Raw genomic sequence first — 27,426 nt, 5'->3', positions numbered from 1 at the left:
CACTATTTGTCGAGTAGCAATCATGAGGTGTAGATAGAGATGGTGTGATGTAGATGGAGACGGCTTCACCCTTACCGCTCTCAACGGACAATATTTAGTGATAATAAGGCATGCCGAAGGCGAATCTGAAGAAAGTATGGGGCAATAGGGTGGTTCCTATTATTTTTTTATTGCTTATATCGAATGATTATTACTCCTGAAGTACGTATTTCACGCTTTTAGATTTTTAAATGACGATATCTATTTTTCGCGATTAAATGAAAAGTGAAAATTTTCAAGCGCGCGAAAACGTGACGGCTAAGTATGAATGCTGGGAAAATCCCGTGTGACGTCCTTCTGGTTCCCGCTGCCGCAAATGAGGTGACCTTGGGGCGAGGCTTTGAGCGCTGATACGTCGCAGGATGCTAGCAGGTAGCAAAGTACCCTGCTAGTAGGTAGCGCTTGGCTTAAATAAGGATTATTAATACCTTATCAAACGAAGGAGACTGTCCGACCTTAAATAGTTTTAATAGGTAATTATTAAGAGATGTTTCCATGAAGTCTGTGCCTCATGCATGCATTCGGTAATCTCAGACAATGTAAAACTCCTATCTACACGAATAGAAACTAGGTCCCCGTGACTTCACGTGGAGTGGCATCGTATAGGCGCCAATCTTGCCTTTTTCAAATGAGGATAAAATTGACCATTGCCATTCGTCTTCACTGGGACTTCTAAAACCAAATAATTTTTATATTATGAATACATACATTAATGGTGGGTTGCGAATAACAATCAATGCCTTTCGTTTTGTTTGATGAAGGAAACTACCCTATTACGTTCAAATTTATTCAGGCGCCAATGAAAATTGCGGGGTCCATCATGGTCGTCATTACCATCGTGGATAATTCTCGAAAAAAATATATGTTGTGTATATCTATATAAATGGTTAACAAAATGGCTGAGTTTGATTTTTATGAGCTAATTTTAATTGTTAAATTAACAGCAAAAATTGCCATTCTGTCGAACTTGTGCAAGACAATTTTCTAATGACCATAGTTTGGACAATAATTATGCTATTATTTCTTTATTTTGAAGTGATTTGGTATTATTTTCACTAATTCGTTTAAAAATCTTTGTTGTTCATATATTATGATTTTGAAAAATTTTTAAAGTTTAATATATTTTACTTAATTAGATTAATATTACTTGTAGACTATTGTAAGGATTAATAAAATATTCCTAAGAAAGCCGTAAAAACTCACCATTTTGTACCATTCACCTTAATTTTTTTTCTGGGAGATGGGCCCTGACACCTCTCGCTTACCCAGGTGGTTATTCCATTATCCCCAACCCCTCAGTATTACAGTCCAGCCAGCGAGAGTTATCTGATGACAGTTCGTAAGGAGTGGCGGAGAACCCTGTGCCAGCACGGTTTGCAGTCAATCGCTGTCCCCCAAATGGACTTCACACCCTCGCCTAGTCATAAAACGTTGTCATGTGCATATGAAGCACCGAAAAAAGCATGAACCATCAAAACAAGCCCTTTCTTCGAATCACCAAAACAAAGGATTCTGCCTTTGGGTCCTTCAAGCTCGTCGTCCTATCAGGTACCTCTCTGAAGGGAAGCCTTTTGTTTACATGTGAGGTGGGCGTTTCCCTTTCTTGCCTGGCAACCTTGCCCCCTACCCCCTCTTTTTCCTATCATCGGACAACTCTTGGCGGCCGGAATGTAGTTGAGCCCAAAACCCCTACTTGCCTTAACTCCTAGCTACACCCCTGGTCTATGGCACAGTCCAGAGTGATCTCACCTATCCAAACTAGCTAAAAATTGATTCACAATAGACAATAGGTTAGACAATAAATATTCTGAAAAAAATTTCAGTCTATTCTGAGTGATTTATTTTTTGACTTCTTGAAAAGTTTTATGCTTAGAAAAAATCTAAAAATTAATTATGAAAAGTTGATTGCCTCCACGTTACAATAAACATGGCTGAACTGTGGTAATTTAATTTTCCTTTTAAATCATTTTTCCATGTTAAATCACAAAAGTTGGCAAGCAAACATCATCATAAGATTCAGCACCTCAGAATATAATTGTATGTAATCATCCCTCAATATCTAAGGCAATACTACATTTTGACTGGACCAAGTGAAAGTGAAGAAAAATGAACACAGTAGATATGTATACCCTACTGTATGTTATTTTATGTTGGAAAGATATTTCGTTTGGGTTAGTGGGGTTATCAGTACACGAAGAAGAGGTTATAGCCATCCATTATATGAGGCAGCAGTATTCCTTCAGCGGCCTAGAGTACCACAACTCTCTGTAGTGATTCACCATAAATAAAAAGTAGAGCAATATGAATATTATTTTATATACTATTAATCATACCTAGTGAAAACTCAACAGCCTTACCTTTTTCACAAGTAAGTTGATGTTATTACTAGGGATGAGTCGATTCCAAATGTCGATTCTCGATTCCACCGATACTCGGGCACGGAATCGGAATCGAGAATCGATCGCCTAAAGTCGATTCCGATTCCAGGAAGATATATGTTTTGAGCATAGACTATAAGTTTGGGGCATAAATGCTGCCACACACCTAAGCGGCCGCGGTGTCAGCCTTGCCCGCGCGGAGGATACGCCCCGCACGCTGGTGCTGCGACGAACATACCTAAGCGGCCTCAGAAACATGAAAATGTCGGCAAGAGCGACAAACCGACGAACCCTGAAATGGCGCGTGTTCATGAGCAACTCTCAGAGAAAAAAAATTGGAAACCACGGGATCGGGAAGCAACGCATGCGTTTTCCGTTCTTTTATTAACCGCTGGTCACGGCAAATCAAATTGTTACGATTATGAATCACATTCGGAGAATTCATCTGGACCACCAATTTTAAAGTATAATAGATCGAAATATATTTTTTTTACTTTCGAATGATATTTGAAGGCTGATGATAATAAAAACGTGCAGAGAGCGAGTTTTCCTGTGAAAAAAGTTTCTTATAAATACGCGCTGAGAGCGGTTTTTTTTAATACATGAAACTTTTTTAGACTAACACGCGCCTGCGTCAATAATAAAGAAATTAGACACATTCGCGTTTGTATAGCCCGGTTTCATCAATGCAACCCTTGAGGAAGTTGATACTTGCTTGGCATAAGCCGCCGCGGCCTCCGGGCGGACTCGACAGGTTGCGTTCGGCCGCCACCGCGCACCCACCAGGCTGCTCTGGTATGTATCGACGCCATGAACGCTACATTATTGTTTAGCCACCGCGGCCAAACGAGAATGTAGCGACCGCGGCTATTGTTATTTTTAGGGATGGTCGGATCGGATACCTCGGATCCAAATACCCGCGGATATTGCCCTTCATCGGATCCAAAGTCGCGGAAGACATCGGATCTGGATCCGAAATTTTAAATAATAGCTTCAGTGAATGCAACGCCCCATAACAGAGGAAAGAGTTCCGATTCTCTCTTCGAATGCGCCATCGCATGCGATTCTTGTCCTACTCATGAACTGTTTTGTTTGAAAGCTCTCGCAGAGGTTGCAAGTAGAATTTCAGCCGTGGCCAGGATTTTCAGCCAGAAAATAAAAAAGGCAAAATACGACTGGCACATAGTGTGACTCTTCCCAAGAGATTGAACAATCATCGGAGGAATCTCAGCGCCGTAGGATAATAACCACGTCAAAAGTAACTATGTCGCAGGTTTCAGAAAACCACCCTCGGCCGTCCATCAGCCCGTGCCTCTGTTGTTTTTTTTTCGCATCCGAAATCACACGGACCAAAAATCATTGTCTTCTAAGGAAAATATCAAATCACACGAAAACAATTGAAGCGTGTTTCATCCCTACCTCGTCTCACCAACTGACCTTTTTTGGCCTAACTGCTTCAATTCTCCGTTTCTAGACGACAAATGCTAGGAGAGTGACTATCTGGGAAAGTGTTAAAATTAGTTTAAAACCCATTCTTTAGTGCCCGGTTTTTTCAAAAACTTTCCCCCTGGTTTTGGATCCCCCCCCAATTGAAATTCCTGGCTACGCCACTGCTCCTTCCCCTCAACCTCTCCTTTACACGCTTTTGCTGCCCACTCCTTCCTTATGCTGAGCGGTTGAGCACCTCGTCGCACGTGGCGTTAATACTTTTAATTGTGTTGCTGATTGCGCAGTTGCAATTTAATTTAACGATACACCGATAAAAATGTCTTTCATTGTGTATAAACATTTCCATTGACATAAGGAGAACCAATGAATGCAGTGTGCGTGCACTATGACGTAAATTATTGCGAGGATGTGCTAAATCCACATCACCATACTGAAGCATTTTCGGATGAAACACAAGTCCGTATGCGATGAGAAAGTAAAATTCGGGGGAAACGCATGTGAGGAAAATTTGAATTCAGTCGATAGCAGGGGGGTAGCCAGGAATTTTGTTAAGGGGGGGTCCAAAACCAGGGGAGAAAATTTTTAAACAACAGGGTACAAAGGAGAGGGTTTCAAACAAATTTTAACACCCTTCATAATAGAAAAAACTTCATTTTTCAGAGATTCAATTTTTTTTTCATTTTTGTAAATTCATGATTTTTAAATATTTTGTTTCCATTTATGAAGGAAAGTAATTGTGTTTTAATATTTTGGAGGGTCCTCTCGCTATGCCATTGGTCAGTGGTTCATCTTAAGATTTTTCCTATTTTCATTTCCAAACCCCAGCGTAACAGTTTAGGCCCTGAGTATGTAAAGATGTTTTTAAAAAACAACTTGAAAGCCCATAAAATAATTTTTAATTTATAAAAATATTAAAATGTGTATGAAAATCTAAAAAGCATTCCATTGATTGTATGTACCCACAATAAACTTGAATAATGACTTTGTGAAATCGCAGGAATTTGAAAATGCATTTGGATTCAAAAATATCCGATTCGAAAGATCTGGCTCCAAAAATCCTGGATCCGTCCATCCCTAGTTATTTTATTCCATTCAATTCTTAAATTTTAATGACAGCAATACTACAGATAAATCAAAATCCCACCTGCTATAAGGAGTAAGAATCGATGGAATCGGAATCGAGAATCAATTTGAGGAATCGAAATTGGAATCGAAAAAAAGTGGAATCGACTCATCCCTAGTTATTACCCACTATTACAGCAAGTCACAGCTTGTCAGTTACTTCTACCTTCCTTCCATAAGTCTCACATGTTTCGTTGTAGTTCCTTCTCTCATGAATGATTATTTCCAGCAGTCTCAGCGGTTCTCCCTGAATCAAGAGCAGATTTAGGGAGGGGGGAACAGGGGCCATTAGCTCCCCCCAAACTACGTGAAAAATTTATAATTTTAATTAGTTTAATAGTTTTTATACACCTGTGAAGTAGTAAAGGGAGTCCACACGCAAATGCATGGCTAAAAGTCCCAAATACGAGAGAAATTTGAGTTTTATTTATCATAAAGTGCAGCACACCCTACTGTAACAATGCCTCCCTCCCGGGAGGGTATTCCATACTCCCCGAACTCAGGTCATGAACCCCTCCCAAATTTTATGCTGAATGCACCCCTGCCCTGAATGAGCTATTGAACACTAACCTCAATGATATCATCCAGTCATGAAAAGAGGGTGGCAACTTTCATGCTTATTTATGTTAAAATCATTACAGAATGGCCAAATCGTATACAGTACAATCTCTGTAGCCTTGCAGTAATCCAGTGTGCAGGGCTGGAAACCTACCTTTCGCTAATATAATTTTGCCAGTTTTAAATAAAAGGTTTTTTTTTAATACAGAAGAGTCACAGTGGTGTCCATGGTTAATTTTGGCTTTGTCGACCAAAACTGTTAATATTAATTTGGTTGTGTAACTTGACTCATATCCTAAGCATTAGGGGGAGATGGCATCCCTACATATATACATTTAATTGCAAAGTTGTACCTTAAAATTTTTTTTGTACAATGTGCTTGCTTCCTGTAAGTTTCCAATAATCCAGCTACTTATGCATCCAATTACGCAGATCATACTGCACTTATTTCCCTTCCACCTTCAACATTCTGTTAATGAATTGTGTGTTTTGGAGCTGAGTGAACATTCCCATTCTATAATACATATGTATCAGTTACATTCTGGATTACTGCAGCCATTGGCTAGAGATGGCTTGAAAGTCTTACGCTTTGAAAATACACTTCTTCCAGCTCTGCTCCAGTTCCATGACTCCCTTCCCCATTCTTTCTCCACACTTACCAATGCACTAAAATACTCCAGCCCAACTAGATTCTCATCTCCTATTTCTAATTGATCTACACACAGTGATTAAATTTGGTCATCTATAATTGGCACTACAGCTTTAGTTCTATAATTTGGTAAAAATAGTCACTGCAGCCCTAGTATTTTGAACATTACAATTGCAGCAGTTACAAAATTAATATATGTAATAGGTATTTGGAGCATGTTCAATATATAATTGATGCATATGTAGTTAGATATATTTGCAGTTATTGATATGCCTTAAGTACCACATGGCTTCATTTGAAGATAAATTTTTGAAAAGGCAAGATCTTGCAAACTCGAGACAATGGTCTCATATCAAAATTTTCAAAAGAAGATATTTGAAGGAAATAAGCAGGAAACTTAGAAAATAAATACTGATAACTTATCCATTCACTTTTCATGTCCTCAGAACTATTTTAAAAATGGTCAACTACATTCCAGGGATCTTGTTATTTTATTATTCGTACTTTATCAAGAAGGAAATTTCCTTCGGTGGCTTTAGACATTGCAACAATTGTATGCAAATACATTGCAGTCTACAGTAAATGCATACTATTTATTTAAATAATGACAGGAATATACAACATCAGGAAAATAATAGGTGTTAAATGCCAGCCCCAACGAAAGCCAAAATGCTTGTTTTCTCACAGCAAAATTACGAAGGTTGTATTTTCACAAACAAATAATATTGTTGTTCTCGAATATTCTTTTGCCCCCTGTTCTTGAGCATTTGATGCCCAACCTTTGCTTAGCATACAAATTGCCAAGAAAAGCGGAATAGACTTTCACATACTAATGAAAAATCAGCTCTAAAGCAAAATCTTGATTTAAGGTCACCCCACCGAACGCATGCATGTCAATGCCAAGATTCGCCCTTAAATGTATGTGTACGTGCAAGTTATAATCCAAATGTTTTCAGAGAAAGAATCGAAGCTGAATATTACAATGTAAGTCAATCCATTTGAATTTTTCTCATTATAAAAATATATGAAGTTATAAGCATACTTTTTCCATCCTGGTCAGTTTCATTAATCATGACAAAATCAAGAATTAAATGAATAAACATTTTTCAAATTCTAATCTTGTAGAATTGAGTCTCACATTCAAGTATATAATTTTCATCTCGAAGAATTCTCATTTTTTTAAGCCTTTTTTTAACACTAAGATAGGATAGTTGCAGGTTGAATTACATTGAATAATGGATGGGCGCTAAGACAGTGAGTTTTTTCAGGTTGATGTAATGTAGACACTGTTTCAGGGGAAAAGATCCACATGCCAAAAGAAAGTAGGGATGAGAATTTAAAGCATTTTTGGTGCTAAGAATATGAGTCAGAACTCCTTGGTAAAGTAAGCTATAGAAACACAATCATTCCTTGAGACAATTTTTTTGTTGCCATTCATTGACCTTTAGTATGTGTTGAAGCTCCACACAGTCAGCAACTCCAGTTGCCAAAACCTTGGGCAGCGGCTGGGTCTTCACCTTTAGTGGCTAAATCAATTATTAGGTACTTGAAGTGACAACCGTGCACCATCAGCACTGCATATTAGTCCCTATAGTTTCTTGAGTTTGTGGGTTGAGGAAAAAGTGGTTGTCATCAGTGGACTCATCACAAACACAAGCAGCCATTATAAGCTTGAACTCGAGCAATGCTCACTATATGTTGATGACAGTGGCCTACCTTGGGCCTAGCCCAATGTTGGAACTGTTAATACATGAATTTTTGCCTCCAAATGTCATACAACATTAAAGATTTGATAGCACAAATTTGATCATTATTATGTAATATTTAAGAAATAAGATATAATGGCTTTGTTCATGCACCGAAATACATATTTTCTTTTCCTAAAGTTGCTGAATAAAGTGTTCAATACCATAAAAAGTGCTTAAATTATAATACTCAACTGTAATTAGGTACTTGAAAATTCATTATGTGACAGTTATAGATAACAGTAATAGACAGTAATAAGAGGTGCTTCACTTAAAAACAATGCATAATATTATTATTATTGGGGGCCTGTGCCTGAATATAAAACCTTCTATGCATACACAACATTATTAAGGAAAGTGTAATAGTATTGCAGCTGATACATACAAGTTATGTTACTTAAGGTAAATTTTATTAAATTACAAAATATTTCCTTTCAAACATCATTGGTGAATGAAGATGGGATGATATTGTCCTTACCATGGGGTAAAGTGTTACGGTTAAAACAAAAATGTAACATAACACCTAATATCAACCATAGCTGAAATTTATACAGACTTGTGCAGAGTACACACACATTGGCTTGCTCAAGCCTGTAGGTTTCATCTTACCCCTTGCCTGTCTCTAATCATGAAGTTCTGCTTGATTTTCATCAAATATTGAATTAAATTTGTTGTGAAGTTCTTTCGCAAGATATTTGAAAGCTTCATCGATAGAATTATTATTTTTCTAGAAGAGAGAATAGTAAAAAATTAGTTCATATGAAGAAAAAAGGAATGATGGCATTTTAAATTCACTTTGATGACAACTCACGGCAGATCCTTCGAAATACCCGAATCCTAATTGAGATGCCAGAGACCGCCCTATCTCTGGGTTCACAGCCCTGGTCTCCAATAGATCATTTTTATTTGCGAATATTACACCGGGAATGGAGCTATTAGTAGTACCTTTCCCTACTCGTGTCTTTTGCACGTTTTTTACTTTATCGACCCATTTATCAATTGAATTGTACGATTTTTCGGAGGTTAAATCAAAGACAATGAAGGCAGCGTCCAGCTCCTTCCACTGTAAAATATGATTCAATTCAGTCATCAACTCTAGGCTATAATAGAAGTGAAGTAATTATGTAACTTACAAATCTAGGAAGATAGTCTTCGTAAAGGGAGTTTCCAGCCGAATCTAGTATGAGTAATTCCACGACGTCTTTAAACTCGGGAAGGGCTATATCTTTTACGTTGACAACCACGTCCGAGGTCTGTAAATCAAATACGTTAAAAGGAATATGACTGAATGAAAAGGAGAGAAAATCTTAAATGGATTGGTAAATTAGTTTTTACTTAAATACCATGACGTAATTTTTTGAGAACTGAATGCCCCCAGAGAGGAGCGCATGAACAATTGACGTTTTTCCCACGAATTCATCTCCGACGACGGCAACTCTGAACAAAGCAATTTCATACATTTGTCAGGTTTTCGAGAGTAAGGATTCCCGTTGAAATATGGTCAAGGGCGGCTTTTCTCAGATGTCAACCACTAATTTCAGGGAATCTCTTTCCCTCAAGAGTAGTTCTAAATCCGTCTGTTCCGAATTATCCGCTTAATGTATTGTTTACAATTTCTTCGTTCGTTGTTTACTATTACCATTTCCGGTGAATTTTCGTTTATCAATTTACATATGGCTACTTGTGGACTACTTAGTTCCTTGAAGAACGAACAGAGGGCATTACGATATCTGTAGACTGCTGAGCACTTCGAAATGAATCACTACACCAGAGAAGAAGTAGTTCGTTGTTGTTATTAAAAGAACAATTGATTATTAGGAAATTTTGACGCTTTTATAGTTACATATGTAAATCTAATAAATTTAGGCATCTTATGACATCATTTTTATTCAACTAATCTTCGTAGAGTTATTCAATGTTTGCGAATGAATACCCGTGGTTGTCACAAAACTAATGAAGTTACAGCGTCTATGTGGGATCAGTGCACGTTGGTTTGGTGAGCTGTGCAAGATATTTCGCTGGAAATAAAGGATAAAGTTTAATTTCGGGAAAGTGTCATTGAGTGGTAAGTTTATTGGTGTAATTTATTTATGATTGTTTCGTTAACAATCACACCACCAAATACAGCACTGTTGTATGATATGCTGCCGGTGGCAACAAAGTGGTTGTTTAGGAAACGGGATTGACATTTTCACTTGTGAAAACGTTGCTACTTGCGTTGCGTGAATCTCTTGTGATTTCGTGTGATATTGAATACATACTCATTGCTGACATCTGATTGCATTATCTTGAAGCGTTGTTTATACTCTTCTTTCAAACTTTCTTCGGAAGTTTTGAAATGGGTAAGACAAAATTCTTTGTTTTCGGGCAAACCCCCAATGACTCCGGTTACACTGATACGTCGACACCCGGTGCAACTATTCACTTTCTTTTGTGATTAAATTATTTGTATGGTACGACTTTCGTGATATCCCTTTAATTTTGTATTTGTGAATTTTTTTTAGGTTTTAAAATGTTAAAATTTATCCGGGGCAAAGGACACCAGCCCTCGGCCGAGCGGCAGAGAGTGCAGCGGGAATTATTTAACTTCAAGAAGGTAAGTTAGTGTTTTTAATCGGCATATCGTTAAACTATAACTCTTCTCCGTAACCTATCACTCTTCATCTCGAATAATATGCACGGAAATTATTCGGGGAGCCACATATATGATTACGAGCATGAATTAAACGCATTGATTACGGAGGACTTTTTATAGAAGAATATCAGACCACTTACCGTTAAGTGGCTGTTTAAGTTATCTATATACTCATTATCTGCCCCTGAATTGCTGTTGTAATTAATTTTTCGCCGACGAGCGAATTAATATCGGGAGTATGTATCGAGGAGCGAATTTAGAGGGTAATTATGTGCGAGTTGTCAGTGACTTGAGTGAGGGTTAATTATTTCCCTATATATTTTCATATTGCTCCAGATAAGTAAAAAAGGTGTCCAACCAGCGAAATGTAACAAAAGATTTAATAGTTTTTTTTTTAGTTTCTGTAAGACACTCTTGTGAAATTTTTACCGGTAAACATGGCGTTTGTTTATTAAAAATTTTCAGAGAAAATGTTAAAATCAAAATTCATTGTGTATTTCCTGTTTCCGTATAATTACCTCTCTTACTTCATTTTTCTTTTAGTTACAAAAATTGTGATTAATTTATTAAATTAACTCTGGTTGATTTAGAAGTTAAATCTTTGTCGAAGTGGATTTTGGTGCATCAACCGTGCAACTACTTTTCTCATTGCGTTCGCGCTTATGTCCACGGTTGTGTTCATTTAACGAACTTGCGCGGCTTTATCCTAACTTTTAAAAGCGTCTGATATCCCTTATCTTTTAGTTAAATGTTTACTTTCCTCCTCATCTTTCCTATGATGTATAATATTGCCTAAAATACCAAGCTCATATATAATTGAACTCTTTTGGTATTGTATGTTTTCATATGTACCATACCCAGCTAAGAAAAATGTGCGATTTATAAATTATTTTAATGAAGCGTAGTGTATAAGCTGTGGCTCTGGATGGGGATGAGATTTAATGGCCGTAATTTTCCCTTGTTTTAATTAAGAAATCTTAATATTTCTGGTGAATATGTGTCACTCGAAATCCTCGTTTTCCCACTATAGGGGATGTTCATGCTGCAAAATATGCGCAAATGAATTTCGTGAACTCCCAATGTTCTTTTTTTCAAATCACCTTAAATCAACCTGCCATTTTCACATTCTATTCAGTAATTGCCCTGATAGCATGACATCTTTAATCGGGAAATAGTTTTTCGACTCGGAAGAAGTACTTGCAGACATGAATGATGCGCCTTTGCTTTAGATAATAGTAAAATTCTAAGGCAATGTTTTCCGCGCCTTGATATTTTATTTACATTCTTCTTACCTTCGTAAAGTTTCGTTTGAGCATGTCCATTTAGCGTAATGTTGTAGTGAATAAAGTCCTTTGTCCATCACTATGACTTAAGCCTTACCTCACCAACCTTGAGCTTTAAAACATTTTCTATCTTGAAATTCCTCCGTTCGCGTGCCGAGCGTATTTCTGTCGGAATGATGAGGTCACGCGCTGTTTCCGAGTGATGTCAGGTTCAGTCGAAGAAGCGAGCGGTGCAAGTTTTTCGATCGTGATGTGTGCCTCTGGCATGTTGCATAGATGACAGTTCAACTGGCTGACACCTATTATGGCCACTCAGTGGATGTGTTATTTTCTCACTGTCAAAAAGTTATAAATTTGTGTGGGCTCACCGGAATGTGCTGTTTGCATTCATTTCCTCACTGTGGAAATTTAGTTCTTGCTTGGATATTTCAACAACCCTCTATTTTCTTCAATAAATCTAACTTTTTTCAAGAATTGTTTATGGTTATTATTTAAAGGCGCGTTAGTTAATCAGGCCTAGTAATGGTACCGATAACTCGACGATGCTTCATTTGAATATTAGTGTGTTGTGATGTAGGTTTCGATCGTTCTATTTTGCTATAAATGCTTGCCATCTCGACTCAACATCCCATATCCCATGTTAGAAGGACGTGAATGGATTTCGTGTGTCTGAGCGGACCCAGGAATTAATTTGAGATGGAGACTACCATTCAAATGTTTTTTAAGTGTGTAAATTATACCATGAAATGTGGTATTTTTCGTTTCACCGTAAATATTCTGGCGGGGGGATCACCTTATTCGCCCACCCTGGGTTTGCCCCGTGTTACCGCTTTCGACAGTTTTTACCCTCATCCCCGTCGTCAACTACCGTTGTATTTTTCCCAACCCCTTCGTAAATTCCGTATTTTATCGGTTATGATCTTATTTTATGTGGTATAGGTTGATACACATCAAATTAACCAAATGGGCTTATCCAATCACATCTTCAGCCTCTATAATTCATTATAATTTAATAAAGAGATGCATGGTTGCAGTAACGTTACTTGTGTGAACCTTCTCCATTGCTTGCGGCCGTAGGTTTTAATACGACCCTCTCTCCACCTTACGTGTATAACGGAGGTTGTACACGTGCCTTGTTATGGTAAGGTGGCGCAACAATTTCCTCTGTATTTTTTTATTTTATTGAAAATGTTCACATACAGCTACATTGCCAATTTACACCGGTCCAATGACAAAACTATAATGGAATAGATAATCGGAGAAATCGGGAAGAAACTGTGTAAGAATTGATGCTATTGATTATGAGAGAGGTGAGATAGAGCCAAGTTTGTGAACACGTTCGGGGATAGAGAAAATGGATCAACGTTCTGAGGGAGGGAATTAAGAAGTGATGGGAGGCGGAGAAAAGTGATTGTTTAATGAGTGATAATATGGGAACTGGTACTTGGAATTGGGAGCGAGTACGCTTAGGGAGGGAGGGCACTCGGAAATACAGAAAGAAAATAATTCAGGACATTCTGTGATATAATTGAGGATGGTGTAGAATAGCGTAGAAAAGGAATATTGTGAATGCGTAGGAAAGGAATGGATGGAGAAGTGAGAATGGTGGGCGTATCGTGCATGTGAGGCACTCCATATTTAACTTTTCATGTAAAGAAGTGGGTTTTAAATCTGAAGGCTGAATGCCAGGGAATTGACTTTGTTTAATTTTAAGTTAATTTTGAACTTTTTAAGGGAAAAATACATAGCATTTCACTTTCGTTCGCAACTATTTATTCAAACACGACCGCGGTTTCGCCGCACTGCGTCATCCTCAGGCGAGGAGTGCATTGATAGATCATCTTAAACACCTGAACGTATAAACCAGAAGGAGGAAACCAGAGCAATTATTGTTTCTCCAATATTTGTTACAATTGTGATTGGATAACCCTCAAGTTTGTAGGAAAAAATTCAATGGTCGCGAACGAAGGGGAAGAAGGTAAAAAATCACCGAAGACAAAGGCAAGGGCTGACTCGAGGGTAGAAGTTCTATTCTCAACGGAGTACATGTAGATAACTGAAGGCCGGTCTTATGACTCTCACGGTGAGTAATCCGATACCCCTGGATTTTTTCGATTTGCTTGACATCAGTCAGCCACTCGCACGTTCGTAATCACCGTTTCGATTATTTTCTTTCTTATTTTCCGGCATTGATGTTGTGATTTTTATGGTATTGATTTTTAGCATCAAATTTGTTGTTGCCATACGAATAAATGTATACCCACTTGTACACCGTTGGAATTCTTCGCTCTGTTGTTATTGACAGGTACTTGCTCTTTCACATTCAATAGGATACGATTGTATCTCTTGGTCAAGTCTCCTGCTAGGTGTTACGTGTAATGTGCTGGTTACGCTAGCTTGGCGGAAGCTTCGACTTCGGTGGGCACGCATTGTTTACAGGAATGTCTCGTGGTTTTTTTATTTTGCAGGATTAGCTCGTAAATAACTTGCTGCCTGCAATTCTGAAGAGGCAATAAAAAATTAAACGATAGTTTCATTTTGTAAGCTTGCAAGAGCTAACATAACATTTTATGCCACGGCTCATTTCAAAATTAATTTCGTGTATGTTTTGAGACTATTTTATAAAGTGTACGAATTTCATTAATTTTACTCCTAAATAGTAATTCTTACATACTCTGCTTGGTTAATGGAAGTCACTAAAAACATCAGAGCTGGATATTCGCTGTCATCTCAGTCTAGAATTTATTGGTAGATGTGAGGGGCCCTACCTCTTAAACAGGTCGTTACTCATGCACATTCGCTGTTGATATCTGAGAACAAAAGCTCACGTGACAATATACTTGGAATTATGTAACTCTCATTTCCTCCCACTGACTGCGCCGCTGTCACCTAAGTATGTTCATTTATTTTTTTACATATGGAGACATAAATTAAAGAGATTGAATATAATGGGCGAAATCGAGCGGATGTCTTAATAAATCGTTGTTGATTAATATCAGAATAATTGTTGTTGATTAATATCAGTTATTAAAACAGGGAAGCAGATGGAAAAATGCTTACTTTTCCTAATCGATTCCTTTATTTTCAAGAGCAAACTTGAGGAAGAGTCAAGAAAATCATAATGCATTATAATAAATATCCTTTTCCTGAGTAATTGTCTGGCCTTTTCAGTATACTTTTTTATTCCTCTTCTTCGCCGTATGATTGGGATGAAAACAAGTGAGAATTTTAGGTATGTTGCTGTAAGATCTGAATGCTACTCATTCTTGCTTGCCCAGCGCAAGAAAAATCTTCGATATACCGTAAGAAGAGGATGGAGGGAAGTCATCGACCTTTCCGGGAGAAGTTCGGTACTTATACTTCTTCTCGTGGTCAGGTTGCGCTGCATGCCTTTCACTATGTTTTTTTCTTCGCCATTCTCGATGATACCTGTTCTTTTCGGCGACTCTGCGAGTATTTACGTATGTCAAATGGTCGTAGGGTTCGTCTTACTTCGTTTTTTTATCCTCAAGGCACATAACAAATTTTTTCTGACGGCAATGTGATTGAGTTTTTCCGCGCGTGGTACTTTCCTAATGTTGTGATAACAATTTGCCCTGATTTATTTTCTTGAAAATTCGTGTCGTAATTTTCTATTTTCTACGTATCATGTGATTCGGAGAGCTCGTTTTTCAGTTGTCTTTGGTGAAATATTCGTATTATGTTTTTGTATGAATGATGTTGGGCGCACAAGATGCAGACCTTGATGGCCCCCTTCCAGTAAGCTAAACAATGTCATCTTGGTTTCGCAGGGGTGATTTCTATCTCAATAGAGATTCCTCATTTTCGCTCCATCGCACAGTGTGCATTTGCAATCAGGGGAAGTTTATTGGAGGTGTTGGCGCGTAGAGTTCATCGTAAATGTTGTTTTCCGACGGTTCGCCATCCTTTGGTTTTCGGAGTGTGCAGCCCAGTCGCTTTGCTGGAGCGGTCCTCTCTCACCTCGGCGCGTCTGCCGTGTCTTTCGCCCCCTTGCGTGCCCACAGCCTTCAAGCGCCCCCATCCCCTCAGGTTCGTTCCCCCCTCTTCTGTCCGGCTTCGCGCTTCCCTCGCCCCACTCTCCCGCGTAAGCTGACGCGCCAGAGGTCCCCTCCACCACCTCACCTGTGTGAGCTTGGAATCGACCGAAAGGTCATTTGCCCCCTTCCTTAAATCCACCCCTACCCCAGGCTCGCGTCACACTCCCACTGCTCCCCTCTCCTCCTACTCCCTCCGCGCATGCGCGATTCCGTGGTAGAAACTCTTGCGCCTTTTGGATATCCCGTCGATGTCGAAGACACCCTTGCATTCCTCGCTTTCTTTGGTTGGTGCAGTCTTCTACCTTCTGCTTACTTTCTGGGACCGTCTCGCATACCTCTCCTTCCCCAGAAGTACTCGGGGGCATGATCTCTCTTATGCTGAGTTTCTGGATAAAAATGACTTGTGGATGATGTCTGCAATGGCTCTCCTAGGGAAAGAAAAGCCTCATACCCACTAGCTTTTTCCTGCCTTCCTTGTTTTTCATTGTGTTCAGTTGCTATATCTCTCCTCAAGTGTTTTGATCGCTTCCGACTGAGGAAGTGGCGAGAAGTACTTGAGTGGTCGGACATCCGGGTTTCTTGTGATAACGCTCGCCAAGCACTTGTTTCGGAGTGTTTGGTGGTTGAGATAATTTTTTTGGATGGAGTAGTCTAGGACTAGCATTCAACAGATGAATTGAATGACTTTTTAATATTACCGCCCGAATTGAATGGCTTTGAATATTACCGCCCAAGGAAGCCTAAGCTTATTGTTTGAAAAGGTACGGCATTTCGTTCAGTTCGATAAAATTGAAAAATATCATGATACTAATTCTGGGATCCTTGGCTTGGCTCTCCCGCATCTATTTGGATCATCTCTGCGGAACTTATACGAAATCTTCGATAGTGTTTTTGAGTATTCTTGGTCAAATTTGCTTCTTGATCCAATGGCACGGGAAGCGTTTGTACATTCTGTTTGTTGGATGGATATCCGCAATTATCATTCTTTTTTTTATCCCTTCACTGCTAACGAGTGCTTTATCCGTATCTATCCATTCCCATGTGCTACTCACCGTCTCATCCTCCCTCCAAGTTCGTTCCCTCCCACCTCTGCGCTTCCAGGGACGCTCGCACTCTGGCCGTTGCTCGGAGGAATAATCTGGTTACGGTCCCGCCCACCTTGTCGTTCCTCCCGCTTCTTCCTTTATCCCCTCCCCCTCTTTCCGTCAACTCCTCCCACGCAGTTTTTTCGTTGGCGTTTTTACCGAAGCCATCCTTTTTCCCCTTGGCCAGTATCAGCGCAGTCATTTAGTTTTTGGTTTCCTGTCAACCATCCTGCTCTCACTTGATTTTTGATAATTGTTCCAATGCATGGTTTTTTACCTTCCCTAAATTCATTTTTCATTCCCATCGTTGCATTTAAATGCGTTTCTTATATTTTTTGGTTATTTATATGATATAATATGTCCACTTATATATTATACATTCCTTGGTTCCGCCAGTAAATATTCTGTGCAATAGGGACTCTCATGATGTTTCCGTTAGTGCGTTGTTCTTTTTTGATGACCTTTCTATTGTTCGTTCCAGCTTACCAAACCGTAAACATTGTTTGGGAAGACAATTGAATACCTCAGTGTACCCTAAATGTTGTTCCGGTCCGGTGCATTAGTGGGAATAATTTTTTGTGGGCATTTTATGTTCCTAACGGTTTAGTGTTCATTTTAATCTGTCACTTCGCGGACTTATATATGTACCCAAGGCAAGCCATCACGTTGTTTCCCGGTCTCTTATGTATTTGTCAGGTATCTATGAGTCGATTCCGATTCCATCGATTCTTTTTCATGGTAACAGACGGGATATTGATTTTTCTCTAGCATTGCTCTCATTAAAATTGAAAGGAATAACATTGACGATTGAGGGACCCAAAAAGTATACTTATTAAAATAGAGAATGAGTGTCAAAGAAATATATCCTCAGCTTTAATAAAATAATAAATTTTAACTGTCCAGACATAAATTGTTAACTTAATAATGTACAGTGCGCAGTGGCTCGGGTGTCTAGCGGCCTTGATGCCCCGAGTTATAATCTATTTTCAAAATATTTCTCTTTCTGGAATCGATTCCGATGCCGTGCACGAGAGTCGGTGGAATCGAGAATATACATTTGGAATAGACTCATATTTACTACCTGTTTGTAGTCTGCAAATCCCCTGTGTGAATTAAGTCCTATCACGCGGCCCCTAACCACTGCCTGTTTCCGGTATCCCTCTGAACTAATTCCTGCTGATTATTGGTGAGTTGTAGTAATAATTTATTTTGTTTTAATAATCGCCCTTTTCTTAAACATAAAGACTTAGAAATATTACATTCACTTAAACGCAGACGCGAATCAATGCCGTGGTTCAAGTGTTTACCAGTAATGTATAGGAAAAAGAAAATCACAAGTATATTTTCTTGTTTTTGTTGTAGATCCTCAGATTTATTGCACGTGCGTGGTGACGCGAATCGTGCGTGACGCGATTCTTCGCTTGACACTCACCTGCGCTCTTCGACAACTGTAGGTTCTTAACCTTGTTCTCCGGATTCCATGATACCTATCTATTTGGAATATTATTTTGTGACGCTTTAGTTTACAGCCGATGCGTATTTTGTTTCAACATGCTGACGGCAATTCATCTTGCAATTTTGCTCGCGGTCTAATGACTTCCATAAGCTCGCAAACAGGCGTAATAATATTCTTCGAACTGATAAATTCACAGTTCTCTCTGAAAAATGTTCTTATTACTACTTAGAATATTTATGACGTGTTATTTGAGTGGCCAATTTATTGAGTACAATTTCAGTTGACGCAATGAACAAGGGTAATAAACGGAAATTGATCCTCAGTTCTGTGTGTTAACTTCTTTTAGCTTTTATATGTCCAGCAATGCCAATAATACCATGCTGAATTAATTGGTCTTGCAAATTGTGATACAATACTAGTTGAGTTAGCACCATTCAGATAATTTATGACTTTGAATTCGGCACTTTATTGGTTGGTTTTCCCTGTTTCCCAATGGCTATGGCAGGAGTTATTTGACGATGTTTGAATTCTTTGGCATTGTGTAATTGTAATATTGTAAGTGTTCTTTTCAGTACCGCATGATGTACGTCTGACATGCAATTATCAGTTCCATGCATAAAATTCATTCGATTGCTTATAGAATTTTAAATCAATCGTTTTATTGGACCAGTGAACTTTTATCCAGGTATTTTATTACGTTTTTCATACAGAGTTCGCTCTTTGAGCTATTAGGATTTAAATATATTCTCTTTTTATTCTTGCGATGATATATATTAACGTTTGCATGCTCATAGAGTGCTTTGTTTAATGTTTAGGTGAAAGAGAAATCGCTCAATCCTCGCCCTTCAGAAAATGTGTTGGCGCTAACGTTGATCGAAAGATTCGTTTAGTGACAAGGGTGAATGATTTTTAAATGCATCGTGCTCGTTTGGAAGGTAGGATATTTGATGAGTCTGAGGTCGCAATTCCACCCGACGTGGAAAATAAGGAAAAACTTAAGTCCCGCAGTTGAATTATTTCGATCAATCATGCGCGTGGACATGGCCTGGGCTTGCAGAGTTATTTTGTTAATTATATCTTTTCTTTTATTCGTTTAAGTATTAAATATCCTGGTGAATATAAGGTAGGGGCTCGAGTGGGTCCACCTCCCCCGAAGTGAGACTCTAATACGCCACTCGGTTATGTACTCCTCGGTTGAAAGCAACCCAAGCCACGGTGTGTAGGTTATGGGGTCAATATAAAATGCCATTTATTCTGCAGTTTGTAATCATTACTGACGCAAAAATATTTTCTGGCAATAGTCATTCTTTGGCCTTATGTGGGTTATGTTATTGGAGAAAGAAGTGCACTCATGGAATGCTCGCTGTAGTATCATCAAGAAAGATAAGAAATATAAGTTATCATGTCCAACTGTAATACTTCTAATATTTTAACGTTTGTGTGTGCCCAGAAGGTGTGCTCTATAAGATAGTATTTATACACATACCGTGAAGTTAGTTGCTTATTTGGTGATCGGCGAATATCGTTCCAATATGTGAAGTAGAGTTCATTTTCCGGTACTAATTCATTCCTGAAAATCAGTAATAATAATTATTATTATAATTTACCAACATTTGTATGAATTAATCGTGAAAAACTAGGGAAATAAAAAAGTGAACTGTGCGGGGAAAAGAGGCGGATCTGTCAAAAGATGCACGATGAACAACCATGACTTAGCCTGATTTGCTTAGTACTCAAGTGTATATTTTAATGATTTACTTAATGTTGATTTACTCTGGTGGCCTAATTATCAAGCGTTTAAAGCTTGGTATTCCTATGCTTTGTTTTTAGTGTAAGTACGTGTAACCGAAGCGGAAGCTCCTTCGCCCAGTGACCCACATTTGGATTAAATATTTTGGCGACATGGAATATTATCCGACGAGGAGTGTCATACTGACGATGGTATATTTGCAACTCACCATGATAGGACAAAATCCATTTTAGATCCATAACTTCATAGTTAGGATGCTTCCCTTACCGAGATCTGCCTACCAAACTCCTTAAATCTAGTGATTTAAAATTCTTTCATGGTGTGCGTGCCGTTTCCATTAATATTCATCGCCACGAGGCTTATTTCCGTTGGGAACTCCAATTGTTTCCCCGCTGATAATCTCGCCTGTGGTATCGGTGTGTCACTCCGCACACATGAACCGTTCCGTTCATTCTTCCTTACTTAGTCTCTTGCCCTTACCCTCAAGATATGGACCTGGTAGTTTTGGTCACCTTTCCTCATGCATTGGTACAAGAAAGATATCCCTCATTTTCTTTGAAGAAGGGTATTATTATCTATAATATTTGTTCATTTTAAGCCATGCGAAGAGAAGGGATAACGGCAACGTTTGTGATTTCATATACACTGTGAAAGGTTATAAGTTTTCATGTCCCCTTAAGCAAGCATCCTTGTGGATGCGCAGAAGGTATGCATCTCCATGTCCAAAGGTGGATTTCTTCGATTTCTTTTCGCTATCTGTTTCGGCGACTATGCCTATATTATTCAACTGCTTGTGAGCTCAATTTTGATGGACAAGAAATAACATTGTGAATAGGTCGTTGATCTTTTGTGTGAAAGTCAACTCCTCTGGAGTTGTTTTCAGACATGAGGTGTGTGTCATATCCGCGGAAGGATTTCCCAGAACCGTACGAGATAAGCGTTCATTTAAGGATGTTGGAATGATGTCATTATCAGTCATCAAGTCTTCCTTGAAACACTCGCATGTCCGCTGTTTAATTCTCAGATGTCTGCAAATGACTTTTATTCCCTATTGACAGAATATTTTTTACCTTGATGACGTTGTAATTTTCACTCGATGTGTACTTTAATCGTTTTTTTTATGTATACGTGTATTGAATTTTGCCTTTGGTTTCATGGGATTTCTGCGTGCCGAATGCACTTAGATTTTTCTATCCTAGTGGGCGCAGTGCAATTTGAAGAGAGGCGCTTCACTTTTGCATTTTCGATGGAGATCATCCCTTGATATGGGATCATCCGTCTCCCGATGGGATGTGAACTGCCTTACAATTCTTGTCGCTCATTGCGACCAACTCGTTTTTAATTTTTCGGGGTGTGATCGATGCACATTTGTTCTTGGTGTACTTTAGGATATAAAACCACCCATGAGAACAACTACGGAAGTGATATTTGATCCGCTACTAATATTTCATCATTATTCGTTGCTGTCAGTCAGCTGTTTTTTACGTAGATAATGTAATCATTTTATCCTGCATATTTCGATTGCTTTTATATCAGCGAAGGCACCTTCTGTACTGTCAGCTTTCTGAATTTTGTTTTTTTTAGTACGCTTTTCTTACCTTGGTATTCGATATTTCGTTCCGTTGCACTACTTGGTAAATTGAGGATAAATGGCAATGTAAATTGTTTTGTGACCTTGAAAATTATAATCCATATCAGAACAACTTGTAGTCGAACGCAATGCAGGTCGTGCTATGACGAGCTTCCAGGTGAAACGATGAGTTTGTTATGTTTATATCTCTACAGAGTGACAAAACATGGTGGACTAAAACATGGTGGGTGGGGATGCCAGCTGTTTTGCTGTTCAGTCCTCGGGAGAGGTCTGACGGAAGCGGGATCTCTGCGAACTCTATTGAGCTACTCGCTTCTCCCTTCTCTAATTCCTTTCCCACTTTCACTGTTAAGTTCGTTATTTGCAGAAGCGGCGTCGCATTGAGTCATTCCATTCACGTGGCGCGCGGACAAGCTGCCGTACGAGGGAATTGCTCATCCGTCTGACCTCTTTTAGCGTTCGAGGCTTTTTTTCGCGCCTATCAAGAGCGTGCGTGTTGTTATGGAGTGCGAGCGTGTGCCTTACGAATTCCGGGTGCGACAAACCCCGTTTCTCCTTTAAGCTTGTTTGTTTCTGTATTTTTTTTTTCATTCTGTCTGGTGGCTTCGTCTCTCGCTCAATCTCTTGATCTCATTCCTCAAGCGATGCATGTGCCGCTTATTGGAACTTTATTTTAGCGGTGATGCCTTCATCATCTGCCTTTATAAGGAGTGTGACTGCTCAGCTCCCCTCCCCTCATACTCTCCCGTCGACCAGCGTATCCTCCATGGCGTTATGTGAGCTGCACATCGGAAGCTATGTCAAACGTGAAAGACCCACCCTCTCCTAGGAACTAACCGTGCGATAGAATTACCGTAAATGATAGACCCCAGACGTGGACATTGCACCAAACCACGACCTCGTTGTGGGGAAGAAATCGGTGCTATTGCACTCAAGTTTCAGCTCGTCTAGTTTAAGTCGCCTCGTGATGACAAATTGGGCATGCGCATGCATGAGATTGATATTCTCCTAGATTAAATATGTTTTTAGAAGTCCTGTGTAATGTAGGCTGTCAAGTTCGGTGTACTGTTTGTAATGCTTTTGTCCCTAACGTCAAATGGTGTAAATCTTTAGATAACATTTATTATATTTATGGTACCTAGGCATGTTTTTTGTGCCACCTGAGCGGTTAACATTGCGCGTGAATTCTTTGCATTGATAATAATCAGGAATGCCGTGGTATATTTGTAGTATCTTATTCCCTTTTGAATTTGTTAGTTTCTGCTACTTCTTAATAGACTTACAATTCTATTGCAGTGAACCCACTAATGTGAACTATTAGAATGTTGGGAATTTAACTAATCATTGTACTAATTCGATCTTTACCATTGAGACTTTAGATGTATGAAGGCTTGATCATGATAACCGTCCTATATATTTTACCTACATTTTCTGAGGATATCTTTTATTTACTTTTCATCAATTTTTCAAATAGAGAAATTGCCGGTATCAGAATCATTTCTTCATGACACCCATTACAACAGTATTCCTCTTGTCTGCTGATGCGTTTGTCCCGTGGTATTATGACTTTATGTTTAGAGTTTTGGTTTAAATTTCTCGACTCTCTGGTGGATGTAATGGCAGTCAGGAAGTTATAAATTACTTAAGGGAAGCGTAAAAAATATAGGTCCAGTGGGACTTTTCAACCCTTGGTAAATATTTTTGTTCTCTTTCTTAATGAAAAGCCACGGAAATCCCATGAAGGATTTAGCTATAAATTGATTATCCGTACTGGGAGGTGTCATGTTTGGATGGGAGTTGTGGTGTCCACTAGTTACGTTGCATGTATCCCTGACTTTGATAGCCTAGGGGATATCTGTTTATCGAAATGGACTTTCCGAATCCGTCTGTTCCATGTATCAAATCCGTCGAAAATTTTCCAAAATTTGTGAAGGAAAAGGCTCTACACTAGAGGTGTGCTATAAGCAATCAGTGTTACTCGAATTCCCGAGTGGTTACGTTGGACACTGAAATTCAAATGATACTCACAATCAGATGATTACTTGAGTATTCACATGAATACACGAATACCGTATTATTGCGCGAGTGCATGACATGAGTGCTCAAATCCTGAAATGGCGATTACCCAAGTAATTTTTTGAATGCAGATTTGTTGTAACTGGAAGTCTGGAGTCTTAACTGTGGTTTTAGTCTGGGAATCCATTGCAATTATTTGAGTTGCCATCGGATCATTCGGGTACACGAGTAGAAGTGGGTAATACGTTTGCCGTACTGCTTTCTTCAACGAAGATTTTGCTGTGAATTCTTATGTGCGGTTTTTTACGTAGTGAAGATCAAGTAAAGTGGCAGATTTCGGGTGAAAATGCTGGTGGTAAAAAATAATAGTGGAACTGGGTCAGAGCTCCCTTCTGTAATTTTTCACCGGCTCAATGGCTGCGAGGCATCTTATTGAATATTTAAATATTTCGTGTAAAATGGCCTCCTGAAAATTTGGTGGATTGCTGGTCTTTTTTGCATGGGAAATAAGATTGTGTCGTTTCCTTGTTATTGTGTGCCGTCCACACTGGGGATAATTATTCAATTTGGGCAATCTTACTTGCCTTTTTGTGCTGTGGTGCTTTTAGGAGAAAGCTATATTCCGCTGAATGGGGCCATAATGTAAAGAATTTATTATTATTTTTATTTCTCGCGTCTTGGTTACCACTCTAGCGTAGATGTTAGTCGGGGAACTGATGACGCCTTTAGAAATCAGTTCAAATCGGACAGCGTTGGGCGTATCTAAACCACCGATTAAGAAATAAACTCGGTGAAAAAATGGTAAATGATTATTATTAGCATCACGCAATGCTGAAACCCCAGCCTCCCGAACCGTAAGGGAAAAATATTTACACGCTGTCCTTGCGGGAAAATTCCTTGCAGTTCTTAACGAATAGTTTCCAGAATGGAATACATTTCATTGTTCTTGCTGCTGAGCAAAACTGAGATAGCTTGTCCGACACTCATTTGTTGCCATCCCTTGTAGTTACTCCTTATCTAATAAGATTACGATGACTATTTCCGGAAACCATGATTCATAGCCGTTTACGATAACGGGTTATCAGTGCAGCTTTTATGTAAATTAGCGTCTTCATCGGTATTGTTCCTTGGATGCCGTTATAGTACCATCCCCGGATATATATGATATTTTCACTCCCAGACAGGAATTTTAAGCTCTCCATGAAGAAATTTTCGAAGCCCTGTATTCCTTTTATTAACTGTTGGAATGTATTTCTTGAAAATGACTCCTGTATACATCCAATTGAGTAGAAGAAGGTACTTGCGCATGTTAACTATTGCAAAATTCGTTGAATAAATCTCTCTCCAGTGGTTGGTATTCGAATTTTTTCTTTAGAGAAGTCAAATAAGATTTTTATTAGCTATTCTGAATCAAATCTGGGGGCTCATGGTATTAATGGGTGTTATCAATAGCCGTAGTGGAGGCCTGACAGTAAAAAAAAAAGTTTTGAACTACAAATTATATACATATTTCTCCACAGTTTTCTTATCGAAATCATAATAATCTCTACGCCTCTGGATTTTCATTAATTTCCTTAATAAAAATAATTGTCATATTTCAGTGCCGTCAATCAAATTAATTTTGCTCACTTAAGGTTCTCCATTTTTTTTATATGGATCACTTTGTATATACGATCCTGATGTGGATTTTGGAGTAGGCGACCGAAAGCTGTGATCATTAGCTCCATGAGGGAAGGGTATAGAGAAACAAGGCATCCGTAATAGCACGTTCGTAGTGAAAGACGCCCAGGGGATCACGATTCAACATCCCATCCGACCGACGGAGTGATGTACCTACTTGAAATAAACCCTCCACTAAGCAGAGATAGAGCAGACTGGAAAAAATCCACCGCCGCCAGGATTTGAACCCCGACCCTCAGGGTGGGAAGCCAGTTCCTAAGCCGCAGCTCAAACCCGATTATCTTATTTGCTATTTCCCAAATAATATTCATCTCCCGGAAACTTAATTTTATGTAGTAATAACATAGGATAAGCCACTGTGAGCGTTCTCTCTTCAATTATTATCATAGATTTAGGCAAAATTTTTCTGCAAGTCGAGGATGCGATTTTTTACAATGGGCGGTTTTGTTGACTTTTTTGTGATTTTGTATCAGAGTTTGTGGCATTGTCTCCGAAGCACGCTAGACGCAGTCGAAGTGATCGCCGTGGATTATTTGTCATTGCAATTCATTGAGGTTTTTGTAACTTCTCTTTCTTTTAATCGGCAAGCAAAACCGTCGTATTCAAGGTGTTTCTTATGAGGCCTTGAACGGTGGAATGAAAACTTATACTGTGTTATAAACTATTTTTTTATGTTGACTATTTCCCAAAAATATAACTGTAAGTTTGGACTTAATTAATTCTTCTTTGATATTGCCGTATATATTGGATCGTGACATGCATCGTTGTTCGTCTTCTTTCCTCTCATTCACGCAGGTTTCAGTTGGGGAATGAGACCTAAGCCATAATTAATCAAAGTGCATCGATTTCCGTACCGTCCGTTATGAAATTAATGCTGGCGGGAATAAAAGAAAGCTACGCCCTTTGTCCTAAATGAGTGCACTTGATTTCCTCAACACTAACCAACGCTGGCGTTTGATTTGGGGGACAGCTGCGCTTCCTCCTCCGGATAAATCACCAAATGTGGCCCTAAACAGTTCCAGCCGGTGAACAAGCGTTGCACCTGTGAGTGATTAAGGAATGGTAACAAAATTCAAAAGCAGACTTTAGGGGAAAGTGAGTGAAAGGACACTAGCTAGTTGGTACTTGCGCGAATTAGAAAATGTTCTCATCCCTTGTTCGCAGGCCATGAAAGAAGACAAGCAATGAGAAAAAAGGTAACTTCGATAGATGTGTTAATGGAAATACTAATGTGTCATTGAATTTTTTAGGGAGTGATTGAGACCTTGTCGCTTTGTTATTCCTCAGATACCCTTGAATTTGGTGGACTAGTAACGCAGTGAACAGAATGAATGGTTTTATATTAAATACGTACTCGCCTGCTCCGATATGTTAAACCGATATATTTCCAAAATTCAAAGTTATTATGGGAGAATTAAGAATTAATGACGAATGTACTCTTTGAACCAAAGGTAACGCATAAACGAATAGCGAAAATATGATATTAATGTGACCATTAAGAAGTTCTTGTGAACGTTGTGAACATTTTTACAAGGTTGCTTTACTGCTTCGGAATGGCTAGTTGTTTAGGGAGAAACATTTCAAATCTTTAAGTTGATGTTTGGGAACCTGGAGATTCGTTAAGTCATTTCCAAGTCTTCGACGGAAAACAAATATTGCAGGGGTGTTTTATATTTTTAACTACCAAATTTTGTCTATAGACATGCATTTGGAGTGTCAATGTGGCTTTTACCCTTACTGGTGATAAATAAGCTGATGTAAACCGATTGATATTGTTATTACTAATTTGGTGAAAAATGAACGAAGGGATCGTGAGTGAATTTTTAAGGCGTATGTGCCAGTAATATTTTCTTTTATTTTCAAGAATGGTTTGCTATTGAAAACGTATAATCATAAAAACCAATTCTGTTAGCGGTCTAGGATATTGTTAGG

The 27,426-nt window shown here is 38.8% G+C and overlaps 2 protein-coding genes across 7 annotated transcripts in view; one reads left to right on the top strand and one right to left on the bottom strand.

Moving 5' to 3' along the window:
• The window catches only part of LOC124158465 (lethal(2) giant larvae protein homolog 1), a 99,224-nt gene that overhangs the window by 18,266 nt on the left and 53,532 nt on the right, over nucleotides 1-27,426 (top strand). For 3 of the 6 annotated variants that reach the window (XM_046533574.1, XM_046533599.1, XM_046533591.1), the window contains exons 1-2: nucleotides 9,889-10,005; nucleotides 10,445-10,536. In XM_046533574.1, the coding sequence (XP_046389530.1) occupies nucleotides 10,453-10,536 (84 nt within the window). In that variant the 5' untranslated portion in view covers nucleotides 9,889-10,005; nucleotides 10,445-10,452. Of the gene's footprint in view, nucleotides 1-9,888; nucleotides 10,006-10,444; nucleotides 10,537-27,426 lie in introns of those variants that run through there. The other 3 variants (XM_046533612.1, XM_046533606.1, XM_046533582.1) reach the window with 2 other exon arrangements.
• LOC124158504 (intraflagellar transport protein 27 homolog) lies at nucleotides 6,414-9,791 on the bottom strand. Its single transcript, XM_046533628.1, has 4 exons — nucleotides 9,284-9,791; nucleotides 9,074-9,193; nucleotides 8,752-9,003; nucleotides 6,414-8,667 (listed from the first exon to the last, which is right to left on the bottom strand). Exons 1-4 carry the CDS (start codon nucleotides 9,398-9,400, stop codon nucleotides 8,563-8,565), a joined length of 594 nt encoding a protein of 197 aa, XP_046389584.1. The 5' UTR covers nucleotides 9,401-9,791; the 3' UTR covers nucleotides 6,414-8,562.

Source organism: Ischnura elegans, chromosome 1 (genome assembly GCF_921293095.1).
Source record: "Ischnura elegans chromosome 1, ioIscEleg1.1, whole genome shotgun sequence".
Classification (NCBI taxonomy): domain Eukaryota; kingdom Metazoa; phylum Arthropoda; class Insecta; order Odonata; family Coenagrionidae; genus Ischnura; species Ischnura elegans.
Note: the sequence above shows the minus strand (reverse complement) of the source record. Positions and strands in the feature narration are given on the sequence as shown.

What these genes read in the sequence shown, in the direction of transcription:
- LOC124158504 (XM_046533628.1), bottom strand. Translation starts at nt 9,400, where the DNA reads ATGTATGAAATTGCTTTGTTCAGAGTTGCCGTCGTCGGAGATGAATTC. An exon ending in TCTCAAAAAATTACGTCATG is followed by an intron (nt 9,194 to 9,283) that starts GTATTTAAGTAA and finishes TTTGATTTACAG; the next exon opens with ACCTCGGACGTGGTTGTCAA. An exon ending in AAGACTATCTTCCTAGATTT is followed by an intron (nt 9,004 to 9,073) that starts GTAAGTTACATA and finishes CATATTTTACAG; the next exon opens with TGGAAGGAGCTGGACGCTGC.